At 45.3% G+C, this 24,695-nt stretch overlaps 2 protein-coding genes across 3 annotated transcripts in view; both read left to right on the top strand.

Annotated features, from left to right (window-relative positions):
* The window catches only part of LOC121549728 (zinc finger CCHC domain-containing protein 2), a 56,848-nt gene extending 48,922 nt beyond the window's left edge, over window positions 1-7,926 (top strand). Inside the window, 8 exon segments of the mRNA XM_041861573.2 lie at window positions 1,607-1,667; window positions 2,001-2,235; window positions 3,050-3,108; window positions 4,004-4,080; window positions 4,993-5,109; window positions 5,443-6,036; window positions 6,039-6,875; window positions 7,431-7,926. Of these exon segments, the coding sequence (XP_041717507.2) occupies window positions 1,607-1,667; window positions 2,001-2,235; window positions 3,050-3,108; window positions 4,004-4,080; window positions 4,993-5,109; window positions 5,443-6,036; window positions 6,039-6,875; window positions 7,431-7,492 (2,042 nt within the window). The 3' untranslated portion in view covers window positions 7,493-7,926.
* Window positions 7,927-9,999: 2,073 nt separating this feature from the next.
* Window positions 10,000-23,862, top strand: LOC121549729 (leukocyte elastase inhibitor-like). 2 transcript variants are annotated; one of them, XM_045210332.1, is made up of 7 exons: window positions 10,000-10,143; window positions 10,694-10,760; window positions 20,445-20,585; window positions 20,914-21,031; window positions 21,300-21,442; window positions 22,285-22,452; window positions 22,671-23,862. In XM_045210332.1, the coding sequence occupies exons 2-7, from the start codon at window positions 10,713-10,715 to the stop codon at window positions 23,073-23,075; spliced, it is 1,023 nt and encodes a 340-aa protein (XP_045066267.1). In that variant the 5' UTR covers window positions 10,000-10,143; window positions 10,694-10,712; the 3' UTR covers window positions 23,076-23,862. The 2 variants fall into 2 exon arrangements, with proteins under 2 accessions (XP_045066267.1, XP_041717510.1); XM_041861576.2 differs by having other exon boundaries at window positions 10,550-10,760.
* Window positions 23,863-24,695: the final 833 nt, after the last annotated feature.

Here is a 24,695-nt window from a genome sequence, read left to right as displayed (position 1 = left end):
CTGTCTCTCTCTCTCTGTCTTTCTGTCTCTCTCTGTCTTTCTGTCTCTCTCTCTCTCTGTCTCTCTGTGTCTCTCTCTCTGTCTTTCTGTCTCTCTCTCTGTCTCTCTCTCTCTCTTTCTGTCTCGCTGTGTCTCTCTTGTGTCTCTCTGTCTCTGTCTTTCTGTCTCTCTCTCTCCCTCCCTCTGTGTATCTCTCTCTCCCTCTGTGTCTCTCTGTCTCTCTCTCAATTCAATTTCAATTTAAGGGGCTTTATTGGAATGGGAAACATATTTTACATTGCCAAATCAAGTGAAATAGACAAACAAAAGGGAAATAAACAATCAAAAATGAACAGTAAACATTACACAAAAGTTTTAAAGAATATAGACATTTCAAATAATATGTTATATGATTGGCTCCGTCTCTCTTTCTGTCTCTCTCTCTCTTTCTCTCTCTGATTCTTTCTCTCTCTGATTCTCTCTGATTCTCTCTCTGATTCTCTCTCTCTCTCTGATTCTCACTCTCTCTGATTCTCTCTCTCTCTGATTCTCTCTCTCTCTCTGATTCTCTCTGATTCTCACTCTCTCTGGTTCTCTCTCTGATTCTCTCTCTCTCTCTCTCTGATTCTCTCTCTCTGATTCTCTCTCTCGCCCTCTGATTCTCTCTCTCTGACTCTCTGATTCTCTCTCTCTGACTCTGATTCTCTCTCTCTCTGACTCTCTGATTCTCTCTTTCTCTCTGACTCTCTGATTATCTCTCTGACTCTCTGATTCTCTCTCTCTGATTCTCTCTCTGACTCTCTTTCCTCTCTGACTCTCTGATTCTCTCTTGACTCTGATTCTCTCTCTGACTCTGATTATCGCTCTCTGACTGATTCTCTCTCTCTAACTCTCTGATTCTCTCTCTGACTCTCTGATTCTCTCTCTCTTCCCTCCCTTGCATTTTGAGGCTATATTTTGCCCGTCGTCCTTGCTCTGGGCTCGCAGACTAATCACAGGCCTAGGGATGCTAATGCTAGCCCCTGTGGCGCTGTGGTATATCTCCCTGTCTCCCAGAAAACAGCCTTTGGACCTGGTAGCAGTAGGTAGAGTACAGTACAATGTCATCTTATGGGACTAATGTACTAGGCAGCAGGGACGGAGGGACGGGGGAGGGAGGGGGAGGGAGTTTGGAATGAAGCCCTTGAGGACAGCAGCAACCTTCATAATTAATCTCTTAACTCAAGGGCAGGCCAGAACACAGTGGTGAGTTGTGATCTTCTGACTGGGAGACACCAACAAAACATACATTGTAGTGTGTGTGTGTGTGTGTGTGTGTGTGTGTGTGTGTGTGTGTGTGTGTGTGTGTGCGTGTGCGTGTGTGTATGCGCACAGTACTGTGATATTCAGATGTGCAGCATACACTTTCACTGCAAGCTTAGCTAAACCAATGAATGTCCTATTAGTAAAATAACTTAGCTATGTCATAAAGCATTACAATGTTTCTCAATGAGGAATGCCTGTTGCTACTCACTGATCTCACTAGGGATGGAAAGAGTGTTGATGTGAAAACTGAAATGTTGAATAAAGTGCATTGGTTTCCTGTCAACTATGAATTGGTGAATTAATAAATGTCTCTACCCTTCAGATTTGGAGCCGTACTTTCAGGGGCACCGGAAGAAACATGGCAGCAATAGCCCCAGCCTTAGGTAGGCACCCTGTTGTCTAATTACAATTCAGAAAGTAAATCACATTTAAATTCCAAATGTTCCTCATGGAAAAGCATTGAAGTGAATTAGAATTGGAATTCCATTGTACTTCCTGAATTGACTGGATTTTAAAAGGAATTGACCCAACCCTAGAAGGCAGAAGTTGCTCCTAACCACTAGTCCAGAGACTACCTGATGATTATGGTTTGGAATGGGGATAGAGTAGCCTGATCCTAGATATGTGGTTAGGAGTGAATCAGATCTACACCATAGATTTGTTTCTGACGAAAGACCTGAAAATTATTCTTATTTCCCCTCCCTTTTTTTCCCCAGCATTCCCGATGCCAAAAGTTCCCAGGGGGAGAGCATTCGGAGGGGGGCACACAGCTCGAAGCACAACAGCCTGCCTAACTGGTGGAGGAAGCGCTGCACCCTTCAACCCGACCAGGAGTCCTCTGGGGGGCCGGGCCTAGAGCAGGAGTCCTCTGGGGGGCCGGGCCCAGAGCAGGAGTCCTCTGGGGGGCCGGGCCCAGAGCAGGAGTCCTCTGGGGGGCCAGGCCCAGAGCAGGTGAGACGGACAGAGAACAAGGCTACATCCCAATTTCCTGGTGTAATAGAGGGGCTCTGTATAGGGAATAGGGTACCATTTCAGATGCAACCCAATTCTCACAAAATGCAAAGAATTTACAGTTAATGCCAAGCAATTAAACCATTTGTTTTTCAGATCGTTTTGTATCATGTTCAGTGTATGAACATGCATTTCGATTGGTTGTTTTTGTTTTATGACTTTTTAAAATGGCCCCACCAAAAACAAACTGCAAATGCATCCATCAAGTTTGTAGAGTCACAAGCTTGATGTAGTCATTGCGTATTAGGAATATGGGGCCAAGTACTACACTTGACTAAATTTAATACACTTTTAAGTGAATTTGTCCAAATACTTATGACACCTTCAAAATGGGGGGATTAGATACCTACATAAAGTGCTTTCATTTCTAAACGGTAAAACAGATGCACTACTATGGCATTCCTGCTCTGGCATATAGTATAATTTACATTTCATTTCAGTCATATAATGGAGCCATATGTTCTAAAAGGCACACATGGTCGAGTACTCTCCTCCTGGAGAGCAAATGGATGTTCAGGGTTTTGCTCCAGCCCTACTTTAAAACACACCTCATTCTATTAATACACTCAAATCGGGTTTGTTAGAGCAAAAAGTCTGCACGTTACAATGTAGCGGACCTTGTTCTTCAGATGGTTAGCTGATATCGATTTAGTCCATTTGCAAGTGTTAATTTTAATAAACTCAAAATACACACACAGTGGTTTAGGAGGAAGGAGCTTTCCCTGGTACCTAACAGAATCTATCTGGTCCACAGCATCAGGACAGGAGGAGCAGCCACCCTGCCACCAAAAGGCAGCCACAGGGACCGGACAGGTAATCACTGGCTACATCAATGTTCAACCCACCAGGGACAGGTAGTCACTGGCTACATCAATGTTCAACCCACCAGGGAATCAGGTAATCACTGGCTACATCAATGTTCAACCCACCAGGGAATCAGGTAATCACTGGCTACATCAATGTTCAACCCACCAGGGGCAGGTAGTCACTGGCTACATCAATGTTCAACCCACCAGGGACAGGTAGTCACTGGCTACATCAATGTTCAACCCACCAGGGAATCAGGGGGGCCGTATGTACCAGTTGTCTCAGAGTAGGAGTGCTGAGTTAGGATCAGTTTAGCCTTTTAGATACCAAATGCATAATATCATATTGACAGGGGGACCTGATCCTAGTGTCTACTGAGAAAAGCCAGTAAAGTGCTTTTGAAGGAGGCAAGAAGACAGTCAGTCGCTAACCCAGTGAATACAGTCATTATCACCCACCTTCTAAAAGGGTCCTCACATTGACTGACAGTGAAGAGACTTCCCTGCACAGCCAGCTGACGGTACAGTTTCTACATTGTGATAGGTGTTGCTTCGTAGACATATTTGTTTGTTGTCTTTGGCTGTAGATTGAGTATGAGAGGAACGTCCAGACACAAGAAGCTAACAGTGCGACTGTGTTCAGGAAACCCCTACCAGCACAATGGTGCCTGTCAGAGAAGGCCTAGCATTATGCTAGATAGCGTGCTATCAGAAGAGCGTTAGCGTCAATCCCTCCCACCACAGGGCCTGACAGAGAGGACCAGGCATTATGCTAGCGTGCTAACAACTGAGCGTTAGCCATCCAGTCTCCTGTACTACCAACTAGTCTGTCGAGCAACAGGCTTCAGTTCCTCTTCTCCTTCCTCATTTATCCTGTATCCTTTTGTCGCTTCCTCCTTCAGAGAAAAGGGGAAGTACTTGGCGAACGGGAGCGCGGTGACATCAGCTTCTCAGCGAGCGCGACAGTCCACAGGGAAAGGTTGGTATCGATGGAGATGATTTTTGCCCTGGCAGTCTTCCTATCCTAAAGCTCTGAAACGCCATCAGCTCTGTGGAGCAACTGCTTGTTGTGTGGAGGAAAGGCTTAAGCGACAGACTCACCAGAGCAAGCAGATCGAGGCGGGTGGAAAGGCCGGGACAGGCAGAGCAGGGACTGTATGCTAGCAGGATAGTCCATATCTCCAGTGTTGTTTCCATAAGTGGATGAATTGGTCTAATTTGGCATGTATTCTGAAGCCTCAGCCCCCTAGCTACCTCTTTCAATTAAAATGAAAAAAAAGTGAATAATAACAGCATTTGTATTATTTTGTGTGACTACAGCGCCAACGATAAAGCGCTAAAATAGAGACCCGTTCAAATTGAGCGAGGCTTCGGTTGGGTAATTATCATTCAAATCAATGCATTCTAAAATAAATCATACACACTTTGCACGCTCGCCATTGGTGAGTTTAGGCCTTTACATCTTGTAGTAACTCCATTCAACCAACAGAGAGCAATGTTGTACAAGTTTATAAGGCATGGCTTTTCAGTCAACTTTTGATCCGCTTATAATATAATAATAATAATAATATGCCATTTAGCAGACGCTTTTATCCAAAGCGACTTACAGTCATGCGTGCATACATTTTTGTGTATGGGTGGTCCCGGGGATCGAACCCACTACCTTGGCGTTACAAGCGCCGTGCTCTACCAGCTGAGCTACAGAGGACCACATCTGTATGCCTTAGCACACCCATATGCCTTCAGAGGTTTTATTGGATGTTAATCAAAGCTTTGCAATCATATTTTTCTGCTAAATGGCATATTAAAAAAATTAAATATTAAAAATATTTTAGCTAAATCTAATTATTTAATTAATGTTGGGGTTGTGTGTGTCCTGACGGCCGTCTAGACGGAGGCTCCAGTCAGGAGGTATACGGCGAAACCTCGTCTGAGAGCTACAGCTCCGCCTCCAGCCCACAGCACCACGAACCAGAGAGCCTGGACAGCGAGGACGAGACGGACAAAGGTGAGACATGCACAACATCACTGAGACTTCTCTCTCCCTCTCTCTCTCTCTCTCTCTCTCTCTCTCTCTCTCTGTCTCTGTCTCTCTCTGTCTCTCTCTGTCTCTCTCTGTCTGTCTCTCTCTCTCTCTCTCTCTCTCTCTCTCTCTCTCTCTCTCTCTGTCTGTCTGTCTGTCTCTGTCTCTCTCTGTCTGTCTGTCTGTCTGTCTCTCTGTCTCTGTCTCTCTCTTTCTCTCTCTTTCTCTCGCTCTCTCTTAATTTTGGGACATCACTGAGACTTTTCTCTCTCTCTCTCTCTCTCTCTCATTCTCTCTCTTGCTCTCACTCTCACCCAGATACGGACAGTAGCCAGGGCCAAGCGGACGCCTTCTTCCCCTGGCAGGAGGTTGCAGGTGGGGCCATGCCCACCATCCACGCCCTAGTCTCTGCCAAGCCTGTCGGGGAGCCCCCCTGCCCCGAGACCAGCCTGGACTGTTCCCCCATCAACTTCATGCACCCCCTGCCCTACATGCTGCCCAATGGGGCACTACATGTCGATGCCCCTCTCCCAGTCCTGCCCCCCCCTCAGGTTGCAGCTGCCCTGGTAGACAACAAGGTGGTCGGAGGGCTGATCATGCAGGTGCCCCTGGTCCGCCGAGAGCCCAAGCCCACTCCCCTGCCAGTTCCCGTGCCAGGGGATCCAGAGAAGAGGGATACCCCTGCTGCAGTGCCCATGGTACTCCCAGGGTTTGGCTCCCCAGCCCTGGGCTTACACTCCCCTGGCCTTCCTGCCCTGCAGCCCCTGGTCCAGCACTTCAAGACGGCCCCTCCACAGACCACTGCCAGCTCTGAGGTGTCACCGCCCTTCCTGCTATCAGTGTCATCACCCCCGGGCCGCCCTATGCCTCACCCCTGCAGCCTGCCTACCCCAACCCAGACCCTGCCGCCTCCCTAACCCCCTCCGTACCCCTGGGGAACCATAGCATCCCTCACACCAAGCACCCAGACATGGCTCTTTTCTCGGGCCTGCCCTCCCTGTACACCATGGCCCCAATCCCCACTTCCGTCATGGCCACGCTAGGGGCAGGGGTAGGGCCTTCCGCTGGTCAGGTTCAGGCGGTGGTGCCCCCGTCAGTGCCCACCCATACCCCCGGCCCAGCGCCCAACCCTGCCATCACCTACAGCACAGTCCAGAGCGACTCCACCTCCTACATCAACAGCACCAGCTGCACCAGTAACCCCATCGCCCAGCAACAGGCGCAACAACAACAACAACAACAACAACAACAACAACAACAAACGACTCCCCAGCTACAGGCCATGTGCTGCGGGGCGTGCGGTTGCCGAGGTGGTTGCCATACAGCTCCGTCGTTTTTCTTCCCCCACCAGATGGCGCCACGGCAGGTGTTTGGCGTGCCGCCCATCTTCCAGCTTACGTCCCTGTGCACCAGCAACTACCTCAGCCAGCCACCCCCACAGAGCAACGGCCGGGCCCAGCTGCCATTCTTTCCCCCCGCCCCGGCCCCCTACGCTGGCCAGACCCTGCTGCACCCCCACCCCCACTCTGACCACGTACTGGGCAACCAGCTAGGCTACAGCCTCCAGCAGATGGTGTCGCCCTTCAACCGCTTCTACCCGCACATGTACCCCTCCAGCGTGGGTATGGTGCACGGGGCGGGAGCCGTTGGCGTCAACAAGAAGAACGGCAGCGTCTCCTGCTACAACTGTGGGGTCACTGGGCACTACGCACAGGACTGCAAACAGCCCTCCATTGATTCGACACAGCAAGGTAATAACGCCACGGCCAGGGGCCTCTTCAGATGGACCCCTCTGCCCCCCCGCTGCAGCACCCCCACCCCCCCCCAAGTAGTGGTCAGCCTTCAGGACTGAACCCCCCCCCCCTCAGCCCGCTCTCACTCTCTCTCACATACCAGTGCTTTAGAACCCTACACCCACCCACACAGAGGGCACCCTTGACCAAGCTTGGGAAGGCACACCTTTGCAGTAACCTTCCCAACCCCCCACCCCCTACCCCCCAAAACCAGACTATTGGCCACCTCCATCGGCAGGACTTATTTACAGCCAGGAGCTGCTGTTAAGGGCTCTCTCTCATCTCAGGAGATCTGTGGACGTTTTTTCTCTCAAAACTCTCTCTTAGCAAAGACAAAACACAGCAGAATAGTTAAAAATGAAAAACACTAATTCCCAACCGCTGAGGTGCATGTTGGGAATCCGTCTCAGTGGATCCTTGTCTTTTTGCTGGCGGACTCTGAGGTTATTTTAATCCTCCCATTTCTTATTTTATTCTTTGTTCCACTGACGCTGTCCCCTCTCTGTTTTTCAGGTGGCTTTTGGCTGAAGTACGCCGCCGCCCACTCTTCCGAAGCACTAGACAACGCCAACTGAACACATCTTCTCGTTCCACCATCTTGTTCCCCTCCGTTTCAAGAGGGCTTCACTCAAATGTTTCTCAGTCATTGTCATTTTTGGTTTGACCTTTTTAAAGAGCGTGTGCGAGGAGGGTCCTGAGTACTTGTGCCGGAGACGTTTTCTACGTCCCCGTCACAGCTGAGAGCGAAGCTGTCTCATTTCCATAGAGACCCCCCCCCCACCACCGATCCCTAAGTGGCTTTTGGTATTTTGCACTGAAAACTGGCACAAGAAAGCAAGCAGCTCATGTTCACTAACTTATTATTTATATTATTAGAAAAATAGAAAATGACACCACATCTCTTAGAGTGTGGGAGCTTGGGAATATGACACCACGTCTCTAGGGGAAATTATTTTGTTCTCTGAATACATGGGGATCCTGCGTGATCTCGATTAAAGATTTTCCTATATTTATGCCTCCTCATTGTTATATGACAAGGATTTCTATTGTTTAACTACTGTACAGCTACAAACGATGACGACAAACAAGAAAGTTCATCTTAAAGAAAAGCTGGGATTCTTTTTTTAAATATATTCTGCTGCAGTGTTTATGAATGTACCACATATTTTTTTTGTTTTTTTAATGTAAGGAATCTGGCAGTATCGAAACATTTTTCTTAAAGCATTAGCCACTTGATATAATTTGAAATGCACTGCGAGACATTCTTAATCATCATGTCTGTCATGTCGAAGTTAAATGCTGCTGGGTTTTTATTTTAATTTGATTCTTTGACAATATGCACTATAGCTACCAGGAATTCAGAAGTTTCTCAAGTGCACTGAAACAGTCCTAAAAGAACTAGAGCCAGATGTTATTGCAACAATTAAGCTCAGACTACACTATACTGCTGTCCCTCCGTCCAGTATTCTCTTGGAAATGTTGTGCTGCCCTGCAGAGTCGGGCCACTATTTGGCCGCCTTTTGGAGCATCAGTGGAATTTAGGAGGGATAATACTATCGATTAACACTGTTCTCCTCTGAAAATAACTATATTTCCTTTAGCCATTTCTACAGGACTGTGGTGGCCAAGGCAGATGTCGTGTAGCCTTCCCGGAGACGCAATACGTTTATTCCCAGATCTAACTTTAATGCAGCAGTGAGATCTAACTGTATGGCATATGTTTGTACATTGGTAAATGTACTCAAATTATGCACATACACACTACAAATTGGTGTTTTCATGTGGAGTATGAAAATGAATAGTGTGAACACTAATGGCGGTTTCTGACTGAAGTTGTTTGGGTATCAGGATTGGTAGCCTTCCAGGGATTGACAAAAAAAAGTGAAAATAACCAAACTGCAAAGAGTTCCAGCGGACTAAAACTGATCTTTCTCTGTCCTCATTGTTTAAGTGAAAGACAGACAATTTATGGCAGGCAGGAAACTTTAACCTGCTCTGAGAATTTTTTCACTGATATACAAATAATGTGTAGGTGAAAGGCATGCAATATATGGCACTTCTGCGTGTAACCAGCTAATTTATATTTTCGGGCAAGTGATCATATTCTTCGGGCAACCAAAAAATACTCTTGACTTGCCCAATCAGACTTTAATGTCAATCCCTGCCTTCTCAGACATATCACTTGAGATAATTGTCAATGATTTAGAGCTCTTTCATGTCTGTATAAGATTTGGGGTCTACGTGTTGTAAAAGAGCTACAGGTATGTTACACAGTCGTTTGTTGATATGAGAAGTTTAGTCCATTTTCATTAATAGCCACACTTAGTACTGTTTTCCTCCACAAACGTGATTAAAAAGCTTGTCCCCCAACAGGTAATGTACTCTAAATCTCTTCTGCTTGATTTGATGGAAGCAGATATTTCTTGCATTTACTTAAAATATTGAGGCAAACTTGGAATTTTGATTCAACACGGTGTGGACGTCATGAACACAGGGAAAGAAAACATGTGGGACCACTTTACAGAATTGGATGGATGACTGAAGAACCGTGTGAGCTTGAAGGACAATTGTACATATAATAATATGCCATTTAGCAGACGCTTTTATCCAAAGCGACTTACAGTCATGCGTGCATACATTTTTACGTATGGGTGGTCCCGGGGATCGAACCCACTACCCTGGCGTTACAAGCGCCATGCTCTACCAATTGAGCTACAGAGGACCACGTATGAACCTGACAGTTGTACTTGTTAAACTTTTATGGTTAAAAGGGCTGTACTATAGGGGGTACACTCACTGTTACCTTCAGGTGTATGTTTACTGTATTCTTTATGTAAATGTTATTGTACTGGAAAGGTCAAATATATTTCTAAAACGAATTGGGGTTTTTATGCAAATAGTTGATATGTTTTCCTGGAATTAACAGCAATAAATACAAAAGGACACATTATTCTATTTTATTTCACTCTGTTGTAAATGTGTGTGATTAGGCCCTACGCTGCTTGGATGTAGTTTTTACTTCATAGTACATTAGTTTGATCCAGTTGGCTTGCGGTAGTAGTCAGCTGACCATAATGCGGAAGAGCACTTTTGACAGGCCCCAGGGCGTGTCTGCAGTTTAAAACGTTTCATAGAAAGTTCACTGAAACTTGTCTGTAGAAAGCCACCTACTGAAGACACCTGTCTGGAAAAGGACTACCTGACATTTACAAAGAACCATTATTTGGTGAGTAGCTGCAATATAATATTTTCCCAATCAGCTGGTGACTGCACTGACCATATTTTTAAATGCTTTATGCTGTTGATCCTAACAACTTTCAGGTGAAGTTACGATTAGCTACGATAAAAAAATAAAAAAATGTATTGGTGAATTACTTGCCGATTGACTTTTGCATAATAACTATTGTTGTTTGCTTGGCAACCTGGACGTAATATCATATCCAAAATCACGAGACTACCATCAATGTAACATCAGAGAGGACACGACATTGATCATTTAGATGTAGCTAGCTGCATTCTCTGTTCATTGGCATCCGCAGTAGATGGATAATTGCATCCCCATTCGTTTGACTGTTCTGTTGCAATGAATTAGCAGACCCACTGATACTAGCATCTTCACTTTTCTTCCAAAGCTCTGCCTGCCTGCCTGCCTGCCTGCCTCTCCCACCAGTTACAATGGCATCCGTGTCTGTAGCCAATACAAACTTCTCTCTGGAACTGTTCAAGATGATCACAGAGACCAACAAAACGGGCAATGTTTTCTACTCCCCTCTCAGCATCTCCTCTGCCCTGGCCATGGTGTTCCTGGGTGCCAGGGGCAACACTGCCACTCAGATGTCAGAGGTGACCCATTTTCAGGAATTCCATCGAAACGACACACAATAAAACATAATCATCCTGATTGACTCAGTTGGTAGAGCATGGTGCTTGTAACGCCAGGACTGTGGGTTCGGTTACCATGACCAACCACACATAAAATGTATGCACACATGACTGTAAGTAACTTTGAATAAAAGCTTCTGCTAAATGGCATAATATATATATATATATATCTATATATATATCATCCAACTATACTTATGTTGTCCTATTTACATTTTAGTCATTTAGCACACGCTCTTATCCAGAGCAACTTACAGTTAGTGAGTGCATACATTTTCATACTTGTCCCCCGTGGGAAACGAACCCACAACCCTGGCGTTGCAAGCTCCATGCTCTACCAACTGAGCACATTTCCAGCATCGTGGTACAGGAATGATTCGGCTGCAGATACAGTATGTTATCTATAACTAAAAGGGGAAGATGTGTTACAATGTGAGATCTATTGTAGATCTCCCATTTGTAATTGTAAAACATATTCTCTTTTTAGTCATATATATCCGTTCAAAAGTTTGGGGTCACTTAGAAATGTCCTTTTTTTTTTTTTGTCCATTAAAATAACATCAAATTAATCAGAAATACAGTGTAGACATTGTTAATGTTGTAAATGGCTATTGTAGCTGGAAACGGCTGATTTTTAATGGAATATCTACATAGGCGTACAGAGGCCCATTATCAGCAACCATCAGTCCTGTGTTCCAATGGCATGTTGTGTTTGCTAATCCAAGTTTATCATTTTAAAAGGCTAATTGATCATTAGAAAACCCTTTTGCAATTATGTTAGCACAGCTGAAAAACTGTTGTGCTGATTTAAAGAAGCAATAAAACTGGCCTTCTTGAGACTAGTTGAGTATCTGGAGCATCAGCAATTGTGGGTTCGATTACAGGATCAAAATGGCCAGAAACAAATAACTTTCTCTGAAACTCGTCAGTCTATTCTTGTTCTGAGAAATGAAGGCTATTCCATGTGAGAAATTGCCAAGAAACTGAAGATCTCGTACAATGCTGTGTACTACTCCCTTCACAGAACAGAGCAAACTGGCTCTAACCAGAATAGAAAGAGGAGTGGGAGGCCCCGGTGCACAACTGAGCAAGAGCACAAATACATTAGAGTGTCTAGTTTGAGAAACAGACGCCTCACAGATCCTCAACTGGCAGCTTCATTAAATATTTTCCCGCAAAACGCCAGTCTCAACGTCAACAGTGAAGAGGCGACTCCGGGATGCTCACCTTCTAGGCAGAGTTGCAAAGAAAAATAAATATCTCAGACTGGCCAATAAAAATAAAAGATTAAGATGGGCAAAAGAACAGACACTCTGCCTTAGAAGGACAGCATCCCTGAGTCGCCTCTACACTGTTGCTTTTCTTTCGAAAACAAGGACATTTCTAAGTGACCCCAAACTTTTGAACGGGGGTGTGTGTATATGTATGTATATGTATGTATATGTGTGTGTGTGTATGTATGTATGTATGTATGTATGTATGTATACAGTGAGGGGAAAAAAGTGTTTGATCCCCTGCTGATTTTGTACGTTTGCCCACTGACAAAGAAATGATCAGTCTATAATTTTAATGGTAGGTTTATTTGAACCGTGGGAGACAGAATAACAACAAAAAAATCCAGAAAAACGCATGTCAAAAATGTTATAAATTGATTTGCATTTTAATGAGGGAAATAAGTATTTGACCCCTGTACTTGGTGGCAAAACCCTTGTTGGCAATCACAGAGGTTGGACGTTTCTTGTAGTTGGCCACCAGGTTTGCACACATCTCAGGAGGGATTTTGTCCCACAGATCTTCTCCAAGTCATTAAAGTTTCGAGGCTGACGTTTGGCAACTCGAACCTTCAGCTCCCTCCACAGATTTTCTATGGGATTAAGGTCTGGAGACTGGCTAGGCCACTCCAGGACCTTAATGTGCTTCTTCTTGAGCCACTCCTTTGTTGCCTTGGCCGTGTGTTTTGGGTCATTGTCATGCTGGAATACCCATCCACGACCCATTTGCAATGCCCTGGCTGAGGGAAGGAGGTTCTCACCCAAGATTTGACGGTACATGGCCCCGTCCATCGTCCCTTTGATGTGGTGAATTTGTCCTGTCCCCTTAGCAGAAAAACACCCCCAAAGCATAATGTTTCCACCTCCATGTTTGATGGTGGGGATGGTGTTCTTGGGGTCATAGGCAGCATTCCTCCTCCTCCAAATACGGCGAGTTGAGTTGATGCCAAAGAGCTCGATTTTGGTCTCATCTGACCACAACACTTTCACCCAGTTCTCCTCTGAATCATTCAGATGTTCATTGGCAAACTTCAGACGGGCCTGTATATGTGCTTTCTTGAGCAGGGGGGGACCTTGCGGGTGCTGCAGGATTTCAGTCCTTCACGGCGTAGTGTGTTACCAATTGTTTTTTGGTGACTATGGTCCCAGCTGCCTTGAGATCATTGACAAGATCCTCCCGTGTAGTTCTGGGTTGATTCCTCACCGTTCTCATGATCATTGCAACTCCACGAGGTGAGATCTTGCATGGAGCCCCAGGCCGAGGGAGATTGACAGTTCTTTTGTGTTTCTTTCATTTGCGAACAATCGCACCAACTGTTGTCACCTTCTCACCAAACTGCTTGGCGATGGTCTTGTAGCCCATTCCAGCCTTGTGTAGGTCTACAATCTTGTCCCTGACATCCTTGGAAAGATCTTTGGTCTTGGACATGGTGGAGAGTTTGGAATCTGATTGATTGATTGCTTCTGTGGACAGGTGTCTTTTATACAGGTAACAAACTGAGATTAGGAGCACTTCCTTTAAGAGTGTGCTCCTAATCTCAGCTCATTACCTGTATAAAAGACACCTGGGAGCCAGACATCTTTCTGATTGAGAGGGGGTGAAATACTTATTTCCCTCATTAAAATGCAAATCAATTTATAACATTTCTGACATGCGTTTTTCTGGATTGTTTGGTTGTTATTCTGTCTCTCACTGTTCAAATAAACCTACCATTAAAATGATAGACTGATCATTTCTTTGTCAGTGGGCAAACGTACAAAATCAGCAGGGGATCAAATACTTTTTTCCCTCACTGTATATGTATATGTATGTATGTGTGTATATATATATATATATCTCTACTGATAATCACTGAACCAAAATATAAATGCAACAATAACAAATATTTTACTGAGTTACAGTTCATATAAAGAATTCAGTCAATTGAAATACATTCATTAGGCCCTAATCTATGGATTTCGCATCTGGGAATACAGATATGCATCTGTTGGTCACAGATAGTGTTTGTTGTCCGTAGTTTATGCCTGCGGAGGATGAATGGCACGACAATGGGCCTCAGGATCTCGTCACAGTATCCCTGTGCATTCAAATTGCCATCAATGAAATGCAATTGTGTTCGTTGTCCGTAGCTTATGCCTGCCATACCATAACCCCACCGCCACTATGGGGCACTCTGTTCACAACGTTGACATCAGCAAACCGCTCGCCCACACGACGCCATCTGCCCGGTACAGTTGAAACCGGGATTCATTCGTGAAGAGCACACTTTTTCCAGTTTGCCAGTTGCCATCGCAGGTGAGCATTTGCACACTGAAGTTGGTTACAATGCCGAACTGCAGTCAGGTCAAGACCCTGGTGAGGACGACAAGCACGCAGATGAGCTTCCTTGAGACGGTTTCTGACAGTTTGTGCAGAAATGCTTTGGTTGTGCAAACCCACAGTTTCATCAGCTGTCCCCCTTCTGATAACCAGGTGGCGAATCGCATCTCTGCATGTCTGGCAGACATATCAGTATGGATGACGGATCACCACCTCAAGCTGAACCCTGGCAAGACGGAGCTGCTCTTCCTCCCGGGGAAGGACTGCCCGTTCCATGATCTCGCCATCACGGTTGACAACTCCGTTGTGTCCTCCTCCCAGAGTGCGAAGAGCCTTGGCGTGACCCTGGACAACACCCTGTCGTTCTCCGCTAACATCAAGGCGGTGACCCGCTCCTGCAGGTTCATGCTCTACAACATTCGGAGAGTACGACCCTGCCTTACACAGGAAGCGGCACAGGTCCTAATCCAGGCACTTGTCATCTCCCGTCTGGATTACTGCAACTCGCTGTTGGCTGGCCTCCCTGCCTGTGCCATTAAACCCCTACAACTCATCAAGAACGCCGCAGCCCGTCTGGTGTTCAACCTTCCCAAGTTCTCTCACGTCACCCCCCTCTTCCGCACACTCCACTGGCTTCCAGTTGAAGCTCGCATCCGTTACAAGACCATGGTGCTTGCCTATGGAGCAGTGAGGGGAACGGCACCTCTGTACCTTCGGGCTCTGATCAGTCCCTACACCCAAACGAGGGCATTGCGTTCATCCACCTCTGGCCTGCTGGCTCCCTTCCTCTGCGGAAGCATAGTTCCCGCTCAGCCCAGTCAAAACTGTTCGCTGCTCTGGCACCCCAATGGTGGAACAAGCTCCCTCACGACGCCAGGACAGCGGAGTCACTCACCACCTTCCGGAGACATTTGAAACCCCACCTCTTTAAGGAATACCTGGGATAGGATAAAGTAATCCTTCTACCCCCCCCAAAAAAATTGTAAAGTGGTTATCCCACTGGCTATAGGGTGAATGCACCAATTTGTGAGTCGCTCTGGATAAGAGCGTCTGCTAAATGACGTAAATGTGCCCTTGAGCAAGGCACTTAACCCTAATTGCTCCTGTAAGTCGCTCTGGATAAGAGCGTCTGCTAAATGACTAAAATGTAATGTAATGTAATGTCCGGGTGGCTTGTGCAAACCCACAGTTTCGTCAGCTGTCCGGGTGGCTGGTCTCAGACGATCCCGCAGGTGAAGAAGCTGGATGTGGAGGTCCTGGGCTGGCGTGGTTACACGTGTTCTGTGGTTGTGAGGCCAGTTGGCATTCAATTATCTGGCAACAGTCGGCATACTAATTCCATCAATTTGAGACATCTGTGACATTGTGTTGTGACAAAACTGCACATTTTAGTGGCCTTTTTATTGTCCCCAGCACAAGGTGCACCTGTGTAATGATCATGCTGTTTAATCAGCTTCTTGATATGCCACACCTGTCAGGTGGCAAAGGAGAAATGCAGGGATAAAAATAAATTTGTGCACAACATTTTTAAATAAATAATATTTTGTCCATATGGAAAATGTCTGGGATTTTTTACATGATGCGTTTTATATTTTTGTTCAGTGTTTTTGATCAAATAGTTTGATGGACTGTTCACTAGCGACAGATTGGATAATGGAGGCTAGCCTTTTAGTTTTTGTCATATCATCCTCTGTAATGTTAACTAAGGTTCATTTAATTAACAGTTCCACTCACCCTATGTTGTCTCAACTTTCGTCAATTTAAAAAGGCTCTAAATGGGTTCTTTCACTGGAAAGGTTTTTCACAGGGGGTGTTCTGTGATGAATAGGAATGGGTGTGGCTGACATGGGTAACCTATCCACGGTGACTCACAGAAGATGTCCTTGTAGTCATCAGATATGTTCTGGCTCAACTGAGGTTTTTTATTTGAGGACAGCCTTTTACTGTGGCAACATGGAGTGGTATAAAAAAAGGTGTCTATATTGTAAAGTAATATCTCTTATCAGGCTCTCCGCTCCACCTATTTGTTTTAGGCTATAGCTAGTAGTTATGACAGAAAAACGGTTGCGTTATCAGGGGGCGAGGCCCTGACAGGAACAAACGGAACAAAAGCTTCTTTGCATGGACTGAACATATAGGCAATCACTACCTGTAGTGAAGCAAGCAAGACCAGTAGGGTAAAGTTGAGGTCATAAAATGGGAGAGTCTCGAGTAAATGAGGGTGGGACACTAATGGGGATGCCTTCCTTTTTGAGTAATGTTCACAGAACAAATATGGCAGGGGTGGTCTCAATTTCCTGTCAAGGACTCAACGCTCATGGTGTAACGCACTACATTTAAAAAAATGATTATTTCTGTAGCCTACTCAGCTCTCCAGACACACACACACACACACACACACACACACACACAGTGTCATATTCCACCCACTTCGCACTTCTATGCCGTTCATAAATTATTGTCTCACTGACTACCACTAGGTCTCTGCTTTGCCCAAGCAGACAAACCTAAAGAGGCTAAAGGCTTCCGCATGCTTCGGTTCGGCTGGCGCCTAGCTGACCTCGGCTAAAGCCAACCGAACGAGTGTGCTCGCACACTCCCTTTTTTAAAAGACCTTTGCTTGAAAAACTAGAAAAAAAGCTTGTCCATCTTGAGATGCCGTATTGATGGGCAAAAAATATATACAGTTACATTTCGGGATATTATTTTTGACGATGTATCGTATCAACAATATCGCAATATTATTTTAGCGCTAGTTGGCTATGCCTGCAACAAAACTCCAGTGTTTTTCCTTCATAGCTTGTTCAACCTTCCCAAGTTCTCTCATGTCACCCCGCTCCTCCGCACACTCCACTGGCTTCCAGTTGAGGCTCGCATCTACTACAAAACCATGGTGCTTGCCTACGGAGCTGTGAGGGGAACGGCACCTCCTTACCCTTCAGGCTCTGATCAGTCCCTACACCCAAACGAGGGCACTACGTTCATCCACCTCTGGCCTGCTAGCCCCCCTACCTCTACGGAAGCACAGTTCCCGCTCAGCCCAGTCAAAGCTATTCGCTGCTCTGGCACCCCAATGGTGGAACAAGCTCCCCCACGACGCCAGGACAGCGGAGTCACTGACCACCTTCCGGAGACACTTGAAACCCCACCTCTTTAAGGAATACCTGGGATAGTATAAAAGTAATCCTTCTACCCCTCCCTCCCCCCCCCCCCCATAAAAAAAAAAAAAGTGGTTGTCCCACTGGCTATCATAAGTTCAAAGCACCAATTTGTAAGTCGCTCTGGATAAGAGTGTCTGCCAAATGATGTAAATGTTTCTCTGTCTTTTTAAATGGGGAGCTAATTTTGTTTTCAGCACTTTTATTTCCATGACTGATCAAAACTTGTTTTCTCTAGTCCCTCTGTTGCAGACATACAGTATGTTGAGCAATATGTTTGGAACATCGACTCGCAATAAAATTACAGTATCGAATCGCAATACATATAGAATCATGAGAATCACAATAGATATTGTATCGGCACCTAAGTATGGTGGTAATTTCGTATGGTGAGGTCCCTCAGTGTGGTGATGGTATGGTGAGGTCCCTCAGTATGGTGATAATATGGTATGGTGAGGTCCCTCAGTATGGTGATAATATGGTGTGAGGTCCCTCAGTATGGTGATAATATGGTGAGGTCCCTCAGTGTGGTGATGGTATGGTGAGGTCCCTCAGTATGGTGATAATATGGTATGGTGAGGTCCCCCAGTATGGTGATAATATGGTGGCCATGGTGAGGTCCCTCAGTATGGTGATAGTATGGTATGGTGAGGTCCCTCAGTATGGTGATAATATGGTATGGTGAGGTCCCTCAGTATGGTGATAGTATGGTATGGTGAGGTCCCTCAGTATGGTGATAATATGGTATGGTGAGGTCCCTCAGTATGGTGATAGTATGGTATGGTGAGGTCCCTCAGTATGGTGATAATATGGTTGAGGTCCCTCAGTATGGTGATAATATGGTGGGAGGTCCCTCAGTATGGTGATAATATGGTATGGTGAGGTCCCTCAGTATGGTGATAGTATGGTATGGTGAGGTCCCTCAGTATGGTGATAATATGGTATGGTGAGGTCCCTCAGTATGGTGATAATATGGTATGGTGAGGTCCCTCAGTATGGTGATAATATGGTGAGGTCCCTCAGTATGGTGATAATATGGTATGGTGAGGTCCCTCAGTGTGGTGATGGTATGGTGAGGTCCCTCAGTATGGTGATAATATGGTATGGTGAGGTCCCCCAGTATGGTGATAATATGGTATGGTGAGGTCCCTCAGTATGGTGATAATATGGTATGGTGAGGTCCCTCAGTATGGTGATGGTATGGTATGGTGAGGTCCCTCAGTGTGGTGATGGTATGGTGAGGTCCCTCAGTATGGTGATAATATGGTATGGTGAGGTCCCCCAGTATGGTGATAATATGGTATGGTGAGGTCCCTCAGTATGGTGATAATATGGTATGGTGAGGTCCCCCAGTATGGTGATAATATGGTATGGTGAGGTCCCTCAGTGTGGTGATAATATGGTATGGTGAGGTCCCTCAGTATGGTGATAATATGGTATGGTGAGGTCCCTCAGTATGGTGATAATATGGTATGGTGAGGTCCCTCAGTATGGTGATAATACGGTATGGTGAGGTCCCTGGTAATTCCCAGCTCTAGTAGCTTGTATACGCTTTCTCAAATGAGAACCTGCATGAAAACGAGTCTTCTCTCGTTGAATGGCAACAAACACTTCATTGAAGAATCCCTACTGTTGACCAATCACCGACGAAGGGGCCAAACTTCGACTACCAAACTTCGGCTTGCCTCAAGAAAACATTTTGTGTGCATGAACAGCCGAAAAAAAACCTTACCAAAGACCAAAACGAACAAGATGTTATCATTTTAATATATGCAGAAACTGTTCCGGACGGGAAGCATTCTGACACATTAACCCAGGACTACTCCAGCAAGTACAAAGCCCCAGCTTCCGCTGGTTCTGATGAAGGTGCTAATACCTGTATATAGTAAGGAATGAGTAACCTAGGGGGGGTCAAAGGGTGTTTGCTGCCTGATACCGTTGGGCTGTTGGTGAGGTAGTCAACTGGGGTGTATTCATTAGTCGCAGATTGTAGTAAAATGTTTGGACTGTTGCGAAACTTTCTGAAACTGGGAGGGACCTACCTACCTGAATTTGCCCCAATAGAAACTTGTTTACTTTGTAAAGCGTTTTCCGTTTGGAGTAAACGGTTTCCATTGCAACAGACCAAACGTTTTGCTACGGTGTGTGACTCATGAATACACCCCTGGTGGGAACAACAGTAGTACCTTGTTCCCACCAGGGTTGTATTCATGAGTCACATGGGTTGGTGTTTTCTTTCTTCTATGTGGTTTATTTGTGTGTATAAGGGATATTAGCCCCATACATAAATCATCCTATAGTATAGCCTATACAATAAGGTAGCTTAGTGGTTAAGAGCGTAGTGCCAGTAACCGAAAGGTCGCTGGTTCTAATCCCCGAGCCGACTAGGTGAAAAAATCTGTCGGTGCCCTTGAGCAAGGCACTTAATCCTAATTGCTCCTGTAAATCGCTCTGGATGAGAGCGTCTGCTAAATGACTAAAATGTAAAAATGTAAATGTATAAGTACTAGTGGTAGTACTACTAGTAGCAGAAGCAGTAGTAGTAGCAGTACTAGCAGTAGTACTACTAGTAGCAGAAGCAGAAGCAGTAGTAGTAGTAGTACCTATTTTCTCTTCTATCAGGTTTCTTCTTCTCTCTTCTTCTTCTCTGTTTCAACGTGTCGTTATTTATATTTTTTCATAACCCTTGATAAACAGTTTTATATAAAAATAACAAAAAAACGGAAACAGGAAAGTCTGGTTACAAACCAATAATTTCTTATCAGTTTGAAAGCAACATGAACGTAATCTGGGCTTGTCCAACCCCCCCAAAATGTCAAAACGACAGAAATTGATGATGTCATAGGAAGATGCTACCACAATGTCACATGATGTATTTTTCTATTCCTGTCTGCAGTCCCTGCACCTCCACAAAGCTACGGATGACGTCCATGTCGGCTTCAGCAAACTCATGAGTGAACTGAACAAGGAGGGAGCCCCGTACGCACTGAGCCTGGCCAATCGCCTGTACGGAGAGCAGTCTTACCAGTTTGTTGAGGTAACGTCCACAATGTACAGTGGGTGGAGTAAGTGTTTGTCTCAAATTGGATATTTTTGCTCAATCTGAATTGACCCCAATGACTCAGTGTATTAGGAGGTGAAAGGTCATTATGCATTTCATTGGAAAATGGCCTAATGCTGACAAGTTGTCAGCAAAAAGATACACCACACTAGCATTTTCCAGTATGTTCTATACATTCTATGATTATAACTGTACAAACCGTCTACTGTCTGTTGTAGACTAGACTCTTATTTTAGGTACTAAGGGGTTGATAAAGCTAGGATGTTGACTGTCTTAATCGATGTGTCTCTGGTAAATGTGACAGACTTTCCTCGGCGACACCAAGAAACACTACAATGCTGAGCTGGAGTCTGTGGACTTCAAGTCCAATGCGGAGACTACCAGAAAGAACATCAACGCCTGGGTGGAGAAGCAGACCGCTGGTGAATAGAGGCCGAACGTTGTCTCCATGTGCACAATAGCATTAACTCTGTTTATCAACAGCCTATGTATTCATGATATTATTCACTGAAATGTTTAATGCTAAATATTCTCAAATTCGGTGTTAAAATCTAAGGGACCACTAGATTGAGAATGAATTGATTTCATCCATTAGGTGTCCATTATGTATCTGCTGTGTTTTGTTACATTGTAACAAGGCGTAGTAAGAAAGTAACTATCACCTTAACTAATTATCTCTGTATTTTGTAGAGAAAATCAAGGACCTGTTGGCGGAGGGGGTTGTCGACCACCTGACCAGACTGGTGTTGGTGAACGCCATCTACTTCAAAGGCAACTGGGAGAAGAAGTTCAAGGAGACCAGCACCAGCGATGCCCAGTTCAAACTGAACAAGGTACCAACCAGCTTGGCAAACGGAACCGATTGTTCTAATGTCTGCGCAGTGAACATGTAGTTACACCACTGGTGATCACTCATCATGAGTCTTTAGAGCAGCGCTTCTAAAGCAGAAGAGCTGACTTTCACCGAACTGCATAACCTTTCTGTTCAATTATTACTTGGTATCAAATTGGTATTTACAGTCATGTCCCATTGCTGCAACTCCCCTACGGACTCGGGAGAGGCGAAGTTCGAGAGCCATGCGTCCAACGGAACATGACACTGCCAAGCCGCACTGCTTCTTGACACAGTGCTCGCTTAACCCGGAAGCCAGCCGCACCAATGTGTCAGAGGAAACACCGTCCAACTGGCGACCGAAGTCAGCTTGCTGGTGCTCGGCCCGCCACCAGGGGTCGCTAGAGCGCGATGGGAGAAGGACATCCTGTCCGGCCAAACCCTCCCCTAACCGGGACGACGCTGGGCCAATTGTGCGTCGCCTCATGGGTCTCCCGGTCACGGCCGGCTGTGACACAGCCTGGTATCGAACCCGGGGCTGTAGTGACGCGTCAAGCACTGCGATGCAGTGCCTTAGACTGCTGCGCCACCCGGGAGGCCTGGACCTTTCTTATGCAACTGTTACTGTAGTCTGTTGGTCGTCCCTCCCCTGATGAAACTCTCAGTCCAATAACAATGTGTCAGGAACATTTGTAGCTTGCTTCACTTTCATGACAATCGATGAGTAACTTTTGCCACCATGGTGAAATGATTGTGTTGTCACAAAAGTAACTCAAGAGAAGGCAACTGTTTTGAAAAAAGTGTGACCCCCCACCCCCCCACCTTTCCTTTCATTGGATCCAGAATGAGAGTAAGCCAGTGAAAATGATGCACCAGAAGTCCAAGTTCCCCCTGACCTTCATCCCTGAGGCCAGCTGCCAGATCCTGGAGCTGCCCTATGTAGGGAAGGAACTGAGCATGCTCATCATGCTACCCAACGACATGGAGGACAACACCACTGGGCTGGAGAAGGTAGGACTCGTTTGCACTCACAGTTGTCAGCAACATGGGTTTGTGGCCTACACAATAAACCGTTAACTGCACGTCAAATACCTGCATTTGCATCTGCATAACAGCATTGTGGTCATCACAGAGGTTCTCAGAGGGTTAGCTCACAGCCAAATCAGTCTGTCATTTTCATACTTTAGAGGTGTCAAAGTCATGACTTAGTCTCCTGCCCCCCAACACAGCTGGAGAAGCTGCTGACCTACGAGAACTTTGTGGAGTGGACCAGGCCCGACATGATGGACACGGTGGAGGTTCAGGTGGGCCTGCCCAAGTTCAAGCTGGAGGAGAGCCTGGACCTGAAGGGCTTGCTGGTCAGCATGGGCATGACGGACGCCTTCGACCACTCCAAGGGCGACTTCTCGGGCATGTCGCCCAGCGACGACCTGGTGCTGTCCAAGGTGGTGCACAAGGCCTTCGTGGAGGTCAACGAGGAGGGCACAGAGGCGGCGGGAGCCACAGCCGCCATCATGGTGAATCGCTGTGCTTTGAGGATGCCCGTATTCGTCGCCGACCACCCCTTCCTCTTCTTCATCCGCCATAACCCCACCCAGAGCATTCTGTTCTACGGTCGCTACTGCTCCCCTTAGGAGCTATATAGGAAATGGGGCATTCCACTTGGAGGGAGGAGGAGGAGGAGGAGGAGGAGGGGGGGGTATTAAAGAAATACAATGAAGCAGATACATCAATATCCCATCTGTGTGCTTGGTGATGATATGCTTTGATGTCAATGCCTTACCAAAGAATTGATGAGTTGAGTATATTTGTGGTGAAATTATTTTACATTTACGTCATTTAGCAGACGCTCTTATACAGAGCGACTTACAAATTGGTGCATTCAAAATTATGTTTGAGGAATTTTCTTACTGATCTGATGGTATGAAGTATCTAGTACATTTTGCCTTATCATGATCAATGTTTCTCTTCTCTGACCACCTAATTCAACACACTGAAGTGCAATTATCCTCAAACATATTTGAACCTTTTGTGCTGAATACGAACCCTCTCCTAGTCTTCTGATTTAATACTGCTGTTTTTTTCTCTCTCAATTATGCAACTATATGTCTACAGGAATAGTGAATAATATATATCAACTAAAGTGTGTCATTGTTAAAGCTACACTTCAAAATCTAATTTACTGTGCTGTGTATGCACAGATGGTCAGTGCTATCTGGGATCCTTGGGACGTCCCTACCCTAACCACTACCCTTACCATTACCGAAACCCTTACCAACCATTTAGAATTTCAACTTCAATGGGTTAGGGATGTCCCAAGGACCCCGGATAGCACTGACCATGCACAAATTGTAAGAATCTTTGGTCTGTGTATTTTGCTGAACGCTGCAATCCAGCGTATTAAAGTGAAACTTCACCATAGAGATCCTTATTAAATTACTATGTCAAACCCTCAAAGTTAAATACTAATGGGGTGGAAATGGCAGCCATCTTGATCAGAGAGAAATCCGAAACCAGTCTAATTGGAATGAATGGCAGTAGAGGCAGAGGTGATGCATTTCCTGCTTTTACTGATGCATGACAATACAAATATGGCGTGATTTATCAGCAATTGTGTAATGGAATTATAAATACAGTTTATATAGGTTTTATACACATTTTCTGTGTAAATAGCCTCTAAAATATATCTAAACAGACCATAAATGTATCCGATTTTGTGTTCTTGAAAAGCTCTGAGTGCTATTTTATTATATGATACAATATCAGTACTATCATCAACTGTTTTGTGCCAGTGTATGGCTGTGGATTGACTGCATAGTGGCAGTTAATTAGAAAAATGTATGGAATCATGCCTCTAAAAGTGTCTGGCTAGTTAGCTAATACACATACAGTGCAGATACATTCTTCCCATTCATTGTTTTACACTAGAGACCCACAGTGGAGGTCTCATAATCACCGTTCATTTTTCCACCATTCATCTTTCCCATTACCTCAATTTTAGAAACACTTACATATAAAAATAAATGTTGCCAATTTATTCATTTCTACATTTAGCTAACATTCGATAGTTCATCCAGATATTCTTCCATTCATTTTTTGGGGGTAAATACAGACAAATATATTGATAAAATTTACACAGTTATCAAAACGCCACGCCAGGGTAAGCCTACACGAAACACAGCCCTTATTTTAAGTGTTTCTAAAATCCTCTATGGGGAAAAATGAATGGTGGAGAAACGATTGGAACCATTTTC

Source organism: Coregonus clupeaformis, chromosome 34 (assembly GCF_020615455.1).
Source record: "Coregonus clupeaformis isolate EN_2021a chromosome 34, ASM2061545v1, whole genome shotgun sequence".
Lineage (NCBI taxonomy): Eukaryota > Metazoa > Chordata > Actinopteri > Salmoniformes > Salmonidae > Coregonus > Coregonus clupeaformis.
Note: the sequence above shows the minus strand (reverse complement) of the source record. Positions and strands in the feature narration are given on the sequence as shown.

Bases quoted from the DNA above. Each gene is read 5' to 3' on its own strand.
- LOC121549729 (XM_041861576.2), top strand. From the start codon at position 10,593: ATGGCATCCGTGTCTGTAGCCAATACAAACTTCTCTCTGGAACTGTTC. The intron at 20,586-20,913 runs GTAACGTCCACA...TAAATGTGACAG, and splicing joins AGTCTTACCAGTTTGTTGAG to ACTTTCCTCGGCGACACCAA. The intron at 22,453-22,670 runs GTAGGACTCGTT...CCCCCAACACAG, and splicing joins ACACCACTGGGCTGGAGAAG to CTGGAGAAGCTGCTGACCTA.